The following is a 17,773-nucleotide window of genomic DNA, read 5'->3' on the forward strand; positions in this document are numbered from 1 at the left end:
GGACAGGTTTAGCTTCAGCTACTGGCTGATTGGCTATTGCAGCAAAAAAAAACCTGCTGAGAGAGTCCCTTGCTGTCTTCAAATGCAAACTAAAGACTCATCTCTTCAATAAGCATTTAAAAGAACTCTAATCTTGCGAAAATCCTGTAATCGCTATGTATTGTTTATGTATCTAGGTATCAACACTGACTCCTGTTTCAGGCAGTGTCTTAGCTCATGGCTATATTTAGACACTAGCGTAAGGACAGACAACACAGCACTTCTGTAAGCCACTTTGCATAAGAGCGTTTGCTGTAAATATAAATGAGAAATGTTACTGAAACGCACCTAAAAACTAATCCATGTCACTGTCTTCCATGATTAGTGAATCAATCCAGTGCTTTAGGATTAACTGCATGACTCAACACTTCAATAGGCATCAGAAGAACAAGAGATAACATTCGATAGTGTTCAGGAGATAATGCATGAAAGGGCCGACTTCATCAATTAGATTGTGGTTCTGACATGTACAACCTGCTTATCATTTTACAACCATGAGATCAAAATGACATTATATCAAAGCGGGTAGAAACAAGGATAAAACCAGATATCGAGGACACAAAAATGACAATATGATTCCTTCTCTACATTTATTATCAACACATAGCCATATTCCAAGAGCAAGCTAGCAGTCAGTGCCTTAAAGTTTAGGATACATTTTATGTATAAATGTTTATATATAAAATGCATCCCAGCTACATTTGATACAAAGTCATTTCAAAGGGGGAGTGCATTATGTTGTCTAAGAGCCAGTGCTCCAGTAATACAAATACCACACCAATCAAATCCAGTGTTCTCTTAGGCTCACTGGTGGTTTCTGCTGGCCGGGTGCTGTCTGGCCAGGTGCAGGAGCTTCATCAGGACATCTCCTCCAAGACCATCATTACTCTCTGAATCAGCTTCATCTTCGGTCATACACAACTGATCGGCGCTACAACCCTCTGTGGAACAAAATTAAAAGAGACCCAATAATTTTCAACATGTTTTGTTTTTCGTAAATGTAAATGCCTTTAAAGAGCTATTTTGGTGAAAACAAAATGTCTTTTTTGGTAACACCTTATGTAAAGGGTACCTACATAGGGGCTTCATAACACATACATACGTAAGCACTGACTAACATATTTTTAAAGCAATATATGAGCATTTATGAACAGATCTTGTGAGTAACCAGGATATTTCATGAAGTAAATGAGATTGTGTGGAAATAAGTGGCCTTAAACTAAAGTGATGGGCATATGGTGCAGTTAAAACACTGTTATGAAGCATCATTACCAAGCAATGGAACTTAATAGTCAGAGGCCTGGTTACGAAGTCCCTTAATGACTTTTTATGAGTTAAAGTGCAAAAGTACTTTTAAGGAGACCTGTATTGCTGCAGACATGAACAACTAACTATGTTCTTCTTGTCTGCAACCACACAATCCTCCTTAATAGAACTTGTTCGTCACAATATCATAAAACAATAATTTTAATAACTCCAAGTACTTTGACTTTTGGAACTGTACTACATTTATAAACAAGAAATGGTGTACTTTTGTACTCAAATATCAAAATATCCCATATGACTGATATACTGTGGGTTGTTCTTAACTAGGCCTCTAACTTAATCGTTCCATTGCTTGGGAGTGATGCTTCATAACTTTATCACTTTAGTTTAAGGCCTTTTATGTCACTGCAATGTCATTTACTTCTTAAAAGATATTGTCTTCTTACCGGAATAAGCTGTTTATAAATACTCAAGCACTGATTTATGTAAATGTTGTGTTTATTTGTGTGTTATGAAGTCCCTATTTAAGCAGCATTCTGACGAAGTGTTATCTAATTTCCCCCTTTCTCCAAATATAATCAGCAAAGACATGCATGGTTTAGAAAAGAGCTTCCACAGTTTTGCACTGAAGGCTAATGATGCCAACAACTGCAGGCCTACATCCTCACACCACTGCTTCAAATCTCACTGAGTTGTTACATAATCTAAACTACACTTATGTGGTTACGTGCACTGTGACACACCTGCTATGTTTACCAACACTCTCAAAAAAGATGGCTCTTCATGAGTTCTTTAATGAAGGGAATGGTTCTATTTAGAACCATGAGTTCTATAGAGAACCATTTGCATGCTTAAAGGGTTCTTTGCATCATGAAATGGTTCTTCAGATTGATAGAGAATCTGTTGTGTATGGTTCTATTGTTAAAAGCTTGACATCACCACAATAGCAGAACCTTTTTTGGAACTATATAGAACCATCAACATAGAACCATATACAACAATTCTACATCAATCTGAAGAACAATTTCACCATCCAAAGAACCATTTAAGCATGCAATTGGTTCGTTGAGTGTTCATGGTCCTATATGAAACTACTGTCTTTACTAAGAGCCCTTTTTTTAAGAGTGTAGGTAAGCATAGCAGGTGTGCCACAGCACATTTAGAAACTCCTGCAAAGTTCAAAGTTTATTTTAATTGTACAAGTACATGCACTCCAGTAGCACAATCACTGCTGAAATAGCCTATAAAACAGTGCTTCAAGTGATCACTGGACAACTCACACATTTTGTGCCAGCATATCAATGTGCAAACATCTGTTGCGAATCAGGGCACCATTTCTAAGAAGTTGTAAAATGAAGTTGTCCTTATCTCAGTGACTAACACGGCTAAGTGTACAAACCCACGCTGACCTGTGTTGCAGCAGATTCCCGGTGCAGCGCAGCGTCCTCCCTCAGACCCACACGCTCTTCCTCCGCTCTCACACGGGCTGGGCAGGTAGTTCTCCTCCACACAGCCCGCTGCCTCTGGAGAGCCCACATAGCAGCCCAGTCCTGCAGCGCAGCAAATACTGGGGCCAAAGCAGCGGCCCCTGTCTCCAGGACCACACGCTATACACTGTATAAGAAAGAAGATTTTACACCAAAGGATCAGACTGAATAAAGAAAGGCATTTAATTTATTTGATTTAAATGTCTATATCATTTCCACATGAGTAAAACATATTACATGTGACCTTTATTATTGTTTGGCAATAGTTGGCTTGATGTAATGTGTTTTATTCCTGCGGAAATTATGTACTCATTTGAATCATGTCAGTTTACATCATTTCTTTTTTCAGTGTAGATGTATTTTAAAAACAAGACAAAGGAATTATACATTCACAGATGATAAAAGGGGTCAAATGGACATGTAAATGGATGCTAGAATGGAACTATGCTAAAAAACTTATGTATAAATAAAGGAATTGGGATATGCTGTTTTATGTGTTGTTGCTGAGGTGTAAGATACTAGTTTAGTCAGTAGTTTTAAGCAGTTCAGCTACAAAGCCATGTTACAGTTCAAGTAACATTTCTAAACAGCAAATTTAATTTAATCATGTTCTTCCCTCATTTAAGAAGGGTGGAGAGAAATGAAGACATACATTGCAATACATAATAGGAAAAATATTTAATTCATATTTAATATTCAGTGACTGTAGAAGCAAATAGTCACAGAAAATGTTATATTTCATAAAAATAAAGAGCTCCTTTGGAACAATGCTATAGATGCCCAACTTTTGATTCTCTAAACAATCTTTTAACCTTTTTAAGGAGGAATTCCACCAATTTTTCACATTTACTGCCTAATTAAATAGTCACGATGTGAATAAAGTCATTCAGAATGGCCTGATGTGAAATGCTTCGTTCTAGAGATACTTACCGAGTCAGAATTGTTCACCGTGGAACCTGATGTCCACAGTGTTAAAAGCCTCTAAAAGCTCCCTCACAGAAAGTTACTGTATGAAATGGTCATAAATGCACTGCCTGGTGCCTGATGCATTGTTTTATGATAGCTTTGATATAAATGTTTGATCTAAAATATTTTTTTAGTACAATAATGGTGAAATGGTAGATTCATGGTGTTATAAGGAAAAGTAGTTTCTAAAGTTATTTTTTTCAAATTTACCACTATTCACTATTTTACATTTGTTACGTCATTTTATCAACATTACATATAAAAACTCAGAAGGCATGTTTAAGTTTACTAGTTGGATAATAAGACAAATGGCTATATTTGTGTTGCATACATTGTGATCCCTGGTTCCTATCACCACCACTGTAAAGAAAGACAAGTCAGTAAGTTTATCTATAATGAACTATTTCACACCAAACCACTCGGAACAATCTGATCTCAGTGACTAAATTAGGCAAAATTAAAAAAAAGAACCTTCAGGTTCTTCTTCAGGTAAAGGTTCACTACCAGTTAAATATCAGGTTTTTTTTTCAGGTAACTGTACATCCCAACCAAGAACCATTTAGGAACCTGTATTTTAAGACTGCAACATCTTCAGATCTTCATATGTTGTTCTGATGATACCACACTTACACGTATAAGGTGAGACATGTTATCGTACCTTGCGGGATGGTGTGTCTATCAGCGATCTCTTGCCACCTATTGGGCAGTTGGAGATATAGCAGGCCGAGGCGAGAGAAAGAAGGCACAGCAAAGAGACGTACAGTGTGTTCCCAGACATAGCTGCAGGAATGAGAGGAAAGAGGTTATGACAAATGGCAACAATATGTTATCATCCTACACTTAAACTGAAGAATGAAAACAGATAATGCATCTAATTTGATGACACCTCCAGACAGACTGAGTTACTTACTGCTTGATGAGGTTCTGATGCTGGCAGTTGAGCAAGTGAGAAAAGGCGAAGATGTTTTAGGAGTTGAGAGCCACAGATGGCCTTTTTATACTCACCTGATGAGCGAAGCGAGTGCCACGGCTTCACCCCTACTGCTTAAGTCTAATGACTCAACCTTAATCAGTCCAGTTAATAATAACATCTGATTAGGTCAATGATTCTGTAGCCACTTGGCCTAAGGTCTTGCAAAGGGTCACTACAAACCTGCGTGCGTGATCGTGCATCTGCCACCAGAGCGGAACAGAGAGAAGATGAGAGAAGAACAGTTAGTCAAATGAAAGCTTTCGTGCATTTGCACACTTCCTTTGCTCTTTCCGTTGTGTACCAAATTGGCTATTTTCTTCTCTGTGCATCAGGTTTGAGGAGGCAGATGGTGATCAAAGATCAACACAAACACTGTGATCATCATTTTCATTTACATTCAGGGCTGTTTTAATAAATATTTGGCTGTCCAAAACATCATACATCATATATCATATGAGATCATACTTTGGGGGCACCCACTTACCTGAATTTAATCACATTTGGCATGCAAGAATGAAAAAGAATGAATTCCATATTGCCCAGGAAAAATGTAATACATACTCTTGTAAATACAATAAAACAATGTTTAGGGGAAATAGAATCTTTAAACAACTACACTGAAATGTGAAAATGACATAAATACAAATACAACAACATTACAAAGTAAAATTAAGTGGTACATGTATTATTCTCTTTCAAATTTTAGTGTTCTTGATCTTTTGGAAACAAAGTCATGATGGCCTTATAAAACATTTCACAATAAGAAAAACAACGAATGACGCAAACAATATTAAATACAAATAAATAACTGAATATTTCGGCGCCTCTTGAAGCTCAGGGCCCAAAGCAACTGCTCATGGCAAGAAACAGCCCTGTTTGCAGTTGAATTGTGGGAGCACTTGCAAATTGTTATTAACTTTTTCTTATTTTTGACTTTTTAACCTATTAAGTTGATGTGTTATATATGCACATGAACTAACTCAAAACATGGATATTTTTACTTATTAAACCCCGTCACAAGCAACACAAACACACGTGTACATGCTTTTTCCATTTCTCCAGCGTCTAATTGAAATGACTCTCCCTCAGGTGGGTCAGCAGGTTAACTGTTGTAATAAGACTCATAACATGAAGTGATGATCATCTTAGTAATTGCTCTTCAGCCAGCCATGAGATTTGCTCAATTAATGTCTTCCGGCTTAATAAATAATAATAATAGGCTGACTTAAGATCACATATTCTCAGATATAAGCTCAAATGTATAGATGGAAATTGCTGTGTGCCAACACTGTATTACAGAATAGAAGTTTGTAGCTTACCTTCAGTATTTTGTTTCTTTCACATGGCCTCCAGTGTCAGGTTTTGCTTACCCTGCCATGTGCTGAATGTACTGATCTATTAATCATATATTCATGTTACATTGAAAAAAAAGATATCTTAGCAAGTGAACTCACCTTAAATGTAGTCAATATACAGTCATATGAAAAAGTTTGAATACACCCAGTCAAATGACGTTTTGTTGATTTTCTGAATGAAAATATATTAAAACATCTTCTACAGAGAATATATTCATATATGACATTTTCTGCACATTTTAATGCACAACTTCTATTTTTTTGCAGAGTTTAATATATCTAGAAAAAAAATACAATATAAAATGTACAATATAAAAAACATTTTATGTTTTTTTTCCTCAATATGTTAAATTCAGCAAACAAACAGTGGTTGTGCATTAAAATGTGCAGAGGTGTAAAAAGTGCATTTCTCTTTTTGAGATTGTTGTATGAACATTGTGAGATTATTTAATATATTTCTAGACATTGTTCACTCACTTTAAGTCATTTTATCTAGTAAAATTCTATTTTATTCTATTGGCAGATACTTTTGCGTGTATTAAGCTTTAAGTCTTTAAACTAGCAAAAGTGTCAGCCAATAGAGTAAGACAATTTTACTAGATAAAGCAACTTAAAACAAGTAAAAATGTCTTATAATATTCTCACAACATTTAAAAAATGTCTTATTGAAATTTAAAATATTGACTATAGATTTAAGATGTTGTCACTTCCAAAGATCTATTTTTTTGCAGCGTACAGCAAAAAGTCACATACTACATGCTAATATTGCACTAAAGATAGGGAGAAATTTTCACCAAGGTATATTTGGTGAAACTCTGAAAGTTTCCCCACTTCCATCCAAACAGGCAGAGCTGAAAGAGGAATTGGACACAAACACACTGTCTACGAGAGGTTCTTCCTTTTAGAGGTCAATGCCTGCTCTAAAGCATGTCTCCATGAAACTCCACCACTAAATCTATACATCTTTACATTCAGCCTTTCTCAATGAATACATTTAGTATTTTTTTCTTATCCACACAACTGCACAAGTTTGAAGAGAAATGGAGATGTCTATCTAGTGTTTCCTTATTTTTCGGCAGGAAGGCACAGGCTTGTTGACTTCCTCTCCCCTCCCTTCCTTCCTTCTCTCCGAAGGTACTCATCTGAAAAATGGGAACAAAGTGATTGTTCCTGTTCTCTTTCTTAAGTCACTTCAAATGCTGTCTGCTGGCCTGGAGGCTCATTGTCCAGAGCGCAGGGCAAGCGTCAGGTAAGTGCCCGGGGGCCGCTGGCTCCATGCTAACACGCACTCACATTCTGGGCAGGGGCAGGGTAGTCTCTAATCAAGGGCACTGAGTGAGGAGGAGCCTCTCTTTACTATCTGAATACATCAGGGACAGGGAGCCGGGCAGACTGTGGCCACTGAAGTGAGTAGAGTGTTTTTACAGGTGCCGGCTGAGGTGGTTGCGTCTTCAACAATTACTGTCTTGCAACAGTCTTATCTCACACAGTGATTCTGTACACTATGTCTTGCTAAGATGTTGTAGCGCGAGTAGTTCTGTAAGGTTTAGAACTCTCATTGCTAAGTTTGACCATGTTTGTTGGTTATGCAATATGTACGCATGCTAAGAATTTATGCTTTCATGGAACATGCGCAAACGTTTTACAGGTGCCAATGTAGCCATTTATCTGGGCAGTAAGTATATTTTTGTTCAACAAACACTAACTTTGGAATAAAGCTTCTCTTGGAAGTCTAGCATTTACAGTTACCATCCAACACCAGCTTCAGATTATCAATCCTTGAAATGAAATCAGGTGCTGCTGATGGAATTTTACAAATCGATGAAATAGTTAGAGAGCAGTGAGAAGTCAGGAATCAAACTTGCATTGTTCTGATTAGAATATCAATGTCTTACTGTATTTACATTTATTTGTATGTTTTCTAATGTTATATGGTGTTTGTTATATTTTTACTGGCATAAACATTTACTGCCCACACAAACAGATTTAAATCGTCTTCTTGCCTACTTAAGACTTTTGCACAGTACCTATATTTTTTATGATTTACTAAATTTGACAAAGTTTGTCTTTGTACTGTGATTTTAGTAAAATATCTAATAGTTTGTGCTCTTTTTGTCATGCACTTGATGTTAAGCAAAAAAATGGGGTGCATTTCATTTGACTTTAAAACAACAAATATATTTTGCATTTTCACAATGTCATAAAAAAATTAGTGCTCCATTACCACTCTAAAGATTTCTGTTATAATTTTCATAATAAGCACAAACTTATGCAACGAATGGAACGTGGGGCTGGAATGTTCTTTGTATGCTTCAAATTGAGCCCATCTTTTTTCAAAACTATCTTTAGTGTTAATATCATCTAAACAATTAGAAAAGAGCAGTTTAAGGTGATACTTCCTTTATTATCTGATGAGGTTTTGGGGAAATTCTCACCTTAATAGCAGCGATAGTGACAGAAACATGAAAAACCCAAACAATTAACATGTGGTCAAAGAAGAACTGCTTAAGTTCCTGTGTTTCTTTTTTTGTTCGGTCTTCCCCATTCACTTTCCCGCTGTTTAGCAAGGTCAGCTGCAGGCAAACAATGACATACTGCTGGTCACTGGCACCTATCAAACTGTTTCGCGTTTCACCTGAAAAAAATCAAACAGATGTTAAAAGCATTGTCATGTAGGACGAGAGAGAAAAGAGAAGTGCTTGCAGGACCGAAGTGAAAGACAAGTCCGGTAAAGCGACATGGAGAAGCGAAAAATGAGAGGGAGAGAGGTTTGTCTATGTGAGTGCACTTCCCGTTTAAGCATGGATGATGATCCTTTCTTTCTTCTGTCTGGAGAACTTGAGAAAGTAATGTGGTATTCTGCTGCATTGTCATAGACTGAACTCTAGGCACATTAGCAGGAAAGGTCTGTAGCTGCCTGATATTAAGTCAATGACTCTGATGTTGTTTGTATCCCCAGGCAAGTGATGGACAAATCCACAAATGCTGAAAGAAAGAACCCACAAGACAAAAATTTGAGGACTTGTTCTGACCCATAACCACAACCTTTCCTCCCTGAGAGGTTCTTAAATCAGCAATCCCAAGCACGCTTTCAAAATGGACCCCAACGACTACAAACCCAAGAGGACAGATGATTCCAGAACTGTTGACCTCTCCCATCTTCCCTACCCAATTGTCCAACCCATCCCATCCCGCCCTCACCCGCACAAGTACATCCCAGAGATGATCGATCTAAACAGGCTTCAGTTCCATCGAGTCCTGGGCAGATATGATACTGTGCATGTCAAGCAGGAGACGATCAAGCCCATGCCAGTATGGCCACCCTCCCCACTTTTACTGCACCCTCCTCCTCCTCCCCCTCCATACTTCCCACCTCTCCATCCAAGCTTGGTACCTTTCCCTTTCGCCATGCCCGGCCCAGTCATGCATCTTTCTCCCAATCACTTCTTCCAGAGCGAGGCACTGAGATACCGCCGAAGGAGCCAAGAGGGCTCCAAAGCTTCTTCTGCTGAGAAGTTGGGCCTGAACGTCCACGTGGACGACAGCTACTATGTGGACGTGGGGGGTGACCAGAAGCGCTGGAAGTGCCGGATGTGTGAGAAGTCCTATACCTCAAAGTACAACCTGGTGACACACATCCTGGGCCACAGTGGCATCAAGCCGCATGGCTGTGGCCTCTGTGGCAAGCTCTTCAAGCAGCTGAGCCACCTGCACACACACATGCTGACCCACCAGGGCGCCCGGCCCCACAAATGCCAGGTATGCCACAAGGCCTTCACCCAGACTAGCCATCTAAAGAGGCACATGATGCAGCACAGTGACGTCAAGCCCTACAGCTGTGGAGTCTGTGGCCGGGGCTTTGCCTACCCCAGCGAGCTGCGGGCCCATGAGCTCAAGCACGAGAGGGGCCAGGAGAACGTCTGTGTGGAGTGCGGTCTGGACTTCCCTACGCTGGCCCAGCTGAAACGGCACCTGACAGCACACCGGGGCCCGGTCCAGTATGACTGTAGTGAGTGTGGGAAGACCTTCCAGTACCCCAGCCAGCTGCAGAACCACATGATGAAGCACAAGGACATCCGGCCCTACATCTGCAGTGAGTGTGGCATGGAGTTTGTCCAGTCGCACCATCTCAAGCAGCACACGCTGACCCACAAGGTAAGGTGGAAGATAAGACCGAGCCCAATTTTCATTTAGTGGTAGTTGCAGAGTACGCCAAACAAATGTGATACCATTGGTCCCGGAATATCCCCAGCTTGCACTTGTTAACGGGTTCCTAGCTTTAGCACCTGATGCAACAAATCAACTGAAAGTCATACCATGGGGAAGACACTAAATTGAGCAGGAATGCCTCTGGACCAGGGTTCAGAACAACTGTATTAAGCCGTGTACTGACTAGACATCTTCATGCCTTTCAGGGAGTAAAGGAGCACAAGTGTCGCATCTGTGGACGCGAGTTCACCCTTCTGGCCAACATGAAACGCCATGTTCTGATCCACACCAACATCCGAGCCTACCAGTGCCACCTGTGCTACAAGAGCTTTGTCCAGAAGCAGACGCTCAAGGCTCACATGATCGTCCACTCTGACATCAAGCCATACAAATGCAAGGTGCACTGCCGACGTGACTTACATTACAATAACCCAGCCTAAATCTAAGCGGGGAATTATTATGCAAAGCTGATTCTTGTTACTTGGGGAATGAGGAGAATTAGAAAAGGCCGAGGTCAGATAAAATGCTCTTTCCAAACCAGGCTGTATCAGGTCAGGTTTCAGAGTAGTCAGCACTATGAACAGTGTAATTTAATACCACCATGTAACAGTGTTAGGAATCGGATCAATTTCAGTTTGTTCTGATTCTTATCAGTGCAAGTCTTATTTCAATCATTTGAAAGAAAAATGGACATGCATCTTTAAGCGTACTGTATTTACAGAGATGCAAGTTTCTGGACAGATACGTCCTAAAACACACAAAGACGTTTTTTGGGGTCCCTGTTGTTTTGAAATGCTTGTGACCTTGGGCTGAGATGGGCGGCTTGAAGCGATGACCAGATAGCTGCGTTTTTGGCAGCCGCGCGTCTCTTCGTCCATAGGAAGGATATCGCCGCGCAAACTGCCCCTGTAACAATGGCTCTCTCGTCCCCCGAGAAAAGGCCCCGCAAATAGATTTCATCTCGCTTTCTCTTGTGCTTGGGAGCACTTCCTGTTTTCTCACGGTCCTTTTGGACAGTTTACAGTCCCTCTCTCCTCCTGAAGGAAAGGCCCACCCTAATAAAAAAAAAGAATGCAGAGGAAGGACAGCGCAGGAGTGCCCTTCCCAGCCAGCCTCTGGCTCTGTCTGCTGGCCTTTTCCTCTTGTTTCTCGGCTCACTCATTCATGATTACTCTCACCTCTGAGCGCGTTCAGTAACAGCTAAATTTATGGCAGTGTTTTCTCTGCATTTCCTTGAAAGTCATTTAAGTTTAGAATGCGAGCAAAGGGGACAGCAGTGCTAATTTTGAGGTTCCTTCATAGGTCTCGCCTAAGAAACCTATATAGCCTTAAACCTACAAACATACAATGAAGAGGCAGAATTGAATGTTTTTGCTATTATGCCTTATGTAGTGTACATCTCACAGTTGTCTATAAGTGTTGATTTGCTGTAGCCTGAATTATTCTGTTCTCTTTTCAGCTGTGTGGGAAGGAGTTCAACAGAATGCATAATCTGATGGGCCACATGCACTTGCACTCTGACAGCAAGCCATTCAAGTGCCTGTACTGCCCGAGCAAGTTCACTCTGAAAGGGAATCTGACTCGACACATGAAGGTCAAACACGGCATCATGGACCGAGGCCTAGACGCCCGAGGTATGAAGCATCACCAGCCAACATTGAGTTTAAAGTGATAGTTTGATGAACAATCAAATTATATGCATTAGCTTATATGGTCTCTGACACTGTATTATACTGTCACCATGCTGTTATCTATAAAAAGGGCTAATGTATGTTGCATAGCTCAGAACAGTATCTTGTCCATTTTTATAAATATCAGTATGTCTGGGGGCTAATGTAGCTAGCAAGTAATGGAAGCTAGCAATCAATTTAGCATAGTACAAACTGCATGCTTAAATCATCAAATACTTGTCTCAAACCACATTGAGTTGTTCAGGTTCATGTTAATCTCACAAAGGCTTGCTTATGTGGTTTGAGACAAGTGTTTGTTGATGTAAACATGCAGTTTGTATGATGCTAAATTGATAGCTATAAGGTACCATTACTTCACTAATAAATAAAAAAAAAACTTTAAAAGTAAATAAAACAATAAATAAAGAACAATAAAACAGAGAAGTAGGATCAGCTTTATATTATGTTTGCAAGGTATTCCAAGTTGCAAGTGCATAGTGAATAAAACTGGATTTGTCAAGCTTATTAAAAATAACTAGGACCTTTTTGCTAAGCACCACTATTAAAAGTTAGCATGTAAGTAATAAATGGTGGCAAGCATCCAGTGAAGACCATACAAATAAACAAAATCCAATGTCTATCACACCACATAGATGAAGAGGGCCGTCCAACCAGCATAATGCACACAATGATGAGTATCTGCCTCTCATAATGTTCAGATGCCAAACTTAAAGGGGAAAATTGCATAAATTTGATTTTTAGCTGAACAACCTTCTTAAAACCTTCAAGAATAATCAGATGAAGCCATTGCTGATGTGTTTCCTCTGTTCTCTTATGGCTAAAGTATTCAGGCGGCGGGGGCGCTTGTGCCTGTCAGCACCCTTGCGACTCCTGTCCCGCTTCAGCCAGGACGAGCCCTTCGACCTGTCCCAGAAGACCCGGCCTCAGCCGCGCCTCTCTCAGTCAGACGGCGAGAGCGTGAGGGGGGGCAGTTCCAGCCGGGAGGAGGACGAGGACAGTCTGTACAGGATGAGCCAGTACAGCCCTGACCGTTACCAGCCTGAACTGGGGGGAGCCCTGGAGGCCAGAGAGGCGGACGACGAAGATGAGGAGGAAGAGGACGTCACAGTCCATGTCGATGAAGAGGATAACAGTAGCGAGAAGCAGTTCTACGTGAGCAAGGAGGAGTTCCAGTGCATACGTTACAGCGAGAGTCAGCAAGGCTCACTTTCAGATGGAGAGATTTACACTGCCAGATCGTACCGGCACAGAGAATTAAGCTGTGAATGATTCTGCTTAACTTCTTGTAAACTGTCTCATGGGAAAAAATATAAATATATAAATAAACTGCAAAAATTCTGTGAAATAGGTTTTGGTTTTCAGCGGTATTGTAGCATAAACAAATGTGCTAATAAAACTGTATATTTTTTAAAGAAATTAATATAAATTTCTTCAATTGTTTACTCAATACATTATCTCTAACAATGTGCATGCATGACATTTTGAGAGGAGGTGATTTAGTTTTGATAGAGAACGTGATTGCTGAAATGACTCACAGATCAATGTTTTTATTTCTTGTACTGACAGTGTGATAACAGTTTAATATTTGTCTTTTTCTTGATTTTTTTCAATGCTTGAGAAATAACATGTAAATAAATGCCATAACAAATTGTCTTGTGATTTTATTTTTTCTGTGAAATCCTGATCTGTATTTATAAATAAATGTGCTTTTAATACATTACGAACATTTGTGTGGCTATTTTGTTCACTTTTACTATCATATTTGTGCATATACATTATACAACATAAAGGCCTTCCTGCCTGCCCTATAAACCATCAACGTATGAAACTGCTAATGTACGAGTCCTTAAGAAGGACAGTTTTACTTTGAATGAATGTTTTTGTGAATTTTTCATGCAGGAAACAGAACGGTGACACAGCTTCTGTTTCAGAATGAAGCTGAACACATTCAGTTTAAGTCATGTCTGAAAATAAGAGTACACTCTGAACAAAGATGGTTCTTTAAGGGTTCTTAGTAAAGACAATTATTCTATATAGAACCATGAACACTCGGAGAACCACTTGCATGCTTAAAGGGCTATTTGCATCATGAAATGGTTCTTCAGACTGATATATATTGATGGATGTATATGGTTCTGTATAGAACCTTTTTGAAAAGAGTTTTATATGGCACCAAAAAGGGATGTTCTATTGTCACAAATGTCTAGTTTGTAACAATAGAAGAACACTTTAAGCATGCAAATGGTTATCTGAGTGTTCATGGTTTTATACATAACCATTGTCTTTAATAAAGAACCCTTGAAGAACCTTCTTCTTTAAGAGTGCCGGTGCACAATTCAGTTAGCCTCAATAAAAGTGACAAATATATGTTTTACAAGTTGAAACTGATTTGGGCTATTTTGAGAACATTCATCTAGAATATTAAAAAAAGATGAAAGGAGTCTTTCTCAGTCTGAATCTTTATGCATCCGGCTAGTACTCTTTGAAAAGGACTGAATTTCCCGGCAAAGGAAAGGAAGTAGAGGAGAATACTGCATACAACCTGATCAAACGAGCCTTGTCTCGACTCTGTGGGGGTTCCAGGCCAATGCCTCCACCTTCATTTTTATACTATGATGTATTTGTCATTGTTTATGACTACTGATGCTTTTTTTGGCAAAAAAAAAACAAAACTCAGTGTTTCTTGACAATATACACTAGCAATCACAGCTTAAGTCACCAGTGATTTCATTGGGCTAAATAAAAATCCCCAATGATTTAACATGAAATGATTTATTATTTTTAAAAATCTCACTTTTTTATATTAATGAAAAAGAGAATTTGTCATTACATGGTGTTGTCAAAGCTACCATATTTGATCTCATTTATTGTCTCCACATTCACTTTAACTTGTTAAATTCCATGACCCCTTAGCAGTCACTTTTATAACTACATTACTTTAACTATTACTAATTACTTTCACAGTAGTTACTGATTAATACATCTTAAAGGTATATTTCAGAGTATTTCAATCTAATCTGTATGTGGACACATGGCTTTTGCACCTATAAGAGTTTGTTGGACATCCCATTCCAAAACCATGTGCATTATTATGTAGTTGGCCCCCCTTGTTGCAGTTTTACCAGCCTCCACTTTTCAGGTAAGGCTTTTCACAAGATGTTGCAGTGTGTCTGTGGGAATTTGTGCCCATTCAGCCAAAAATTTGAGAGTTCAGCGACTTAAGTGTGAACAAGACGGCTTGGCTTGCAGTAGACATTCCATTTCATCCTAAAAGTATTCAGTAGGGTAGAAGTCAGGCCACTAGAGTTCCATAACACCAAACTCATCAAACCATGTCTTTATGGACTTTGCTTTGCATACAGGGATACAGTTATGCTGGAACAGGAAAGGGCCTACTCCAAACGGTCACCACAAAGTTAGACATATAATTGTCTGAAATGTCTTTGTACGCTGTAGCATTAGCGTAAGCCTTCCCTTGAAGGCCCAAACCCTGAAAAATAGCCCCAGACCATTATCCCTCTTCTACCAAACTTTACTGTTGACACTATGCATTAAAATAGGTAGCGTTCTCCTAGCATTCACAAAACCCAGATTCGTCCATCACACTGCCAGATAGTGAAGCATGATTCATCACTCCAGAGAATGTTTTCACTGCTCCAGAGGCTAGTGGCAGAGTGCTTTACACCCCTGCAGCCTATGCCTGGCATTGTGTACAGCTGCTTACCCATAGAAACCCATTTCATGAAGCTCCCGAAGCCCAGCTCTTGTGCTGATGTTGCTTCCAGGGGCAGTTTGGAACTCAATTTGGTAGTAAGCAATGCGACAGAGGATAGGTGATTTTTTATGCGTTGTTTACTTCAGCACTTGCCATGCCTGCTCTGTGAGTTTGCATTGTCTACCTCTTTGTTGCTGAGCTGTTGTTGATCCTAGAAGCTTTCATTTCACAATAGCACTTACAGTTGACCGGGGCAGATCTAGCAGGGCAGGAATTTAATGAACTGACTCGTGGCAAAGGCAGTATCCTATGACAGTGCCATGTTTAAAGTCACAAAGCTCTTCAGTACGACCAATTCTACTGCCAGTGTTTGTCTATGGAGAGTTTATGGCTATATGCATACTTTTATACACCTGTTAGCAAAACCCACTATATAATTACTATACAACAGAAGTCAACGGGCAGATGCTTCAGCAGGTTTTCTGCTCTTCTACTAAATACAAAGAAATACATTAAAATGATTGTCTGTATAATCGACTGTATACTAGAGATATGACAGAAAGAGATCAGGTTAAAAATTCTGGAGTATTCCTTTAGGATTACTAGTTGTAGTAACTAGTAACTGTTTTATTTACTATACAAACCACTGTAGTTTTCTTTAGGGTGTTTTTCCTTAATATTTATTTATTGAAAAATATGTTTTAGACCAAAAGCTTATCTCAAAACTATTGTAAAATCTCTGAGGCATCAGGCAGTGTAATCATAACCATCTTATGAGGGGTAGCTTTCAGATGGATTAAACAATGTGGATGTCCGGTTCCTATCACCACTGCTGTGAACATTTCTGACTCAAGGCTTCTCTAGAATCGTATTTCACATCCAATTTCAGATTTACATCTAAACATTTAATCAGACAATCTTCTTTAAGCCTAGTCCAGGACTAATACAGCATTGTGAATAGAGATTCTCTATCAAAAGTTGTCCAGCACTTAGGCTTAATGAAATCGACCACTAGAGTTTATGGTGTAATTTCAGGCCTATTTCCACAGAGCCTTGCCACTTTTTCAAGAGATTTTCTCACAAGCTTTGTTTAGTGACATCTTAAGCCTCCCAAATCAGGCCAAACAGTTTTTCAGACTAAAGTGTACTTTTTGTGTTTGTCTGAGTTTCAATCCGTGCACCTCTCTGGGCGTTGGTCCTGATGAAACTATGAATGCGAAGAGGAAGTTCTCATATCCTCATCCTCTCTTCTCTTCACCTCAGTGTTTCAATCCCAAGACCAATGGGAAGCACGCAGTGGTGCAGAATCAGGTACTGTGACTGCGGTCTGCTGAAGTGAAACCTCTGGATGAGTCAGGACAAAGGAGAGTCTGTAACGTAACTGACCTGTTGATGAGAAAGGTACACCGCCGTGAAAAATATAACCACTGTTTCTTTTTCTCCAACTGGTTCCACTTCTGCTATATACAGGACGGAGTGTACGTAGGAGGCTACAAAGATTTGCAAAAGACATGAAATAGTGACAATGGCATATTATTGAATTTTCTTATGGTACAGATACTGTGCTCTGCATGACTGAGGCCTGTTAGGGCTCTGAGACGAGGATGTTTTTAGAGACGGTTGATTCTAGTCTCATCATTTCGATACACAGACCCTTCCGCCCACTCAGTTAAAGTAAATTGTACGGTTCCTTTCCTTTCTGCCATTTGAAGAATCAATTTGTTCTACGAAAAGGATGTTTTGGCCAAACGTCAGCACACACCGTCATCAGAACCCTTCAAACCCTTTTGTCTTTGTCCTGACTCACTGTATTTCCTGCATTACTGCAACTACAGTATTTCATTCAGACAACTATAACATTTCTTTTGGCTGGTGAGGCACAAACATGTACTCTGTTTTCCCACCAAACAAAACAGAAAAGGAAACTTTTTTTTTTAACAAAACAGTTCTCTCTATCTCTCATCTTAACAATTATGGAAAGACAGTTCACTCTCAGCAAAGAAGACACGAAACTGTCACTGAGGCAGTGCCCCTCTTGTACCTGAGGTGGTACCCTAAAGGGTACATCTCAG

The 17,773-nt window shown here is 39.5% G+C and overlaps 2 protein-coding genes across 5 annotated transcripts; one reads left to right on the top strand and one right to left on the bottom strand.

Annotated features, from left to right (window-relative positions):
* Nucleotides 1-612: 612 nt before the first annotated feature.
* LOC118813455 (isotocin-neurophysin IT 1-like) lies at nucleotides 613-4,914 on the bottom strand. The gene is made up of 4 exons (XM_036578803.1): nucleotides 4,669-4,914; nucleotides 4,417-4,538; nucleotides 2,715-2,919; nucleotides 613-980 (listed from the first exon to the last, which is right to left on the bottom strand). Exons 2-4 carry the CDS (start codon nucleotides 4,534-4,536, stop codon nucleotides 844-846), a joined length of 462 nt encoding a protein of 153 aa, XP_036434696.1. The 5' UTR covers nucleotides 4,537-4,538; nucleotides 4,669-4,914; the 3' UTR covers nucleotides 613-843.
* A 2,282-nt stretch (nucleotides 4,915-7,196) lies between these two features.
* znf366 (zinc finger protein 366) lies at nucleotides 7,197-13,672 on the top strand. Of its 4 annotated transcripts, none has more exons than XM_036578799.1 (5): nucleotides 7,203-7,335; nucleotides 9,046-10,241; nucleotides 10,502-10,693; nucleotides 11,755-11,929; nucleotides 12,810-13,671. In XM_036578799.1, the coding sequence occupies exons 2-5, from the start codon at nucleotides 9,183-9,185 to the stop codon at nucleotides 13,253-13,255; spliced, it is 1,872 nt and encodes a 623-aa protein (XP_036434692.1). In that variant the 5' UTR covers nucleotides 7,203-7,335; nucleotides 9,046-9,182; the 3' UTR covers nucleotides 13,256-13,671. The 4 variants fall into 4 exon arrangements, with proteins under 4 accessions (XP_036434695.1, XP_036434692.1, XP_036434693.1 ...); XM_036578800.1 differs by lacking the exon at nucleotides 7,203-7,335 and adding an exon at nucleotides 7,348-7,492; XM_036578801.1 differs by lacking the exon at nucleotides 7,203-7,335 and adding an exon at nucleotides 7,501-8,864.
* Nucleotides 13,673-17,773: the final 4,101 nt, after the last annotated feature.

The sequence above is a fragment of the Colossoma macropomum genome, unplaced genomic scaffold (genome assembly GCF_904425465.1).
Source record: "Colossoma macropomum unplaced genomic scaffold, Colossoma_macropomum, whole genome shotgun sequence".
NCBI classification, from domain to species: Eukaryota; Metazoa; Chordata; class Actinopteri; order Characiformes; family Serrasalmidae; genus Colossoma; species Colossoma macropomum.

Excerpts from the sequence above, each read along its gene's own strand:
- LOC118813455 (XM_036578803.1), bottom strand. The coding sequence starts at position 4,536 with ATGTCTGGGAACACACTGTACGTCTCTTTGCTGTGCCTTCTTTCTCTC. Across the intron at positions 2,920-4,416 it reads TAGACACACCATCCCGCAAG|TGTATAGCGTGTGGTCCTGG; the intron begins GTACGATAACAT and ends TTTCTTATACAG. Across the intron at positions 981-2,714 it reads GGGAATCTGCTGCAACACAG|AGGGTTGTAGCGCCGATCAG; the intron begins GTCAGCGTGGGT and ends TTTGTTCCACAG.
- znf366 (XM_036578799.1), top strand. The coding sequence starts at position 9,183 with ATGGACCCCAACGACTACAAACCCAAGAGGACAGATGATTCCAGAACT. Across the intron at positions 10,694-11,754 it reads TCAAGCCATACAAATGCAAG|CTGTGTGGGAAGGAGTTCAA; the intron begins GTGCACTGCCGA and ends TTCTCTTTTCAG. Across the intron at positions 11,930-12,809 it reads CCGAGGCCTAGACGCCCGAG|TATTCAGGCGGCGGGGGCGC; the intron begins GTATGAAGCATC and ends TTATGGCTAAAG.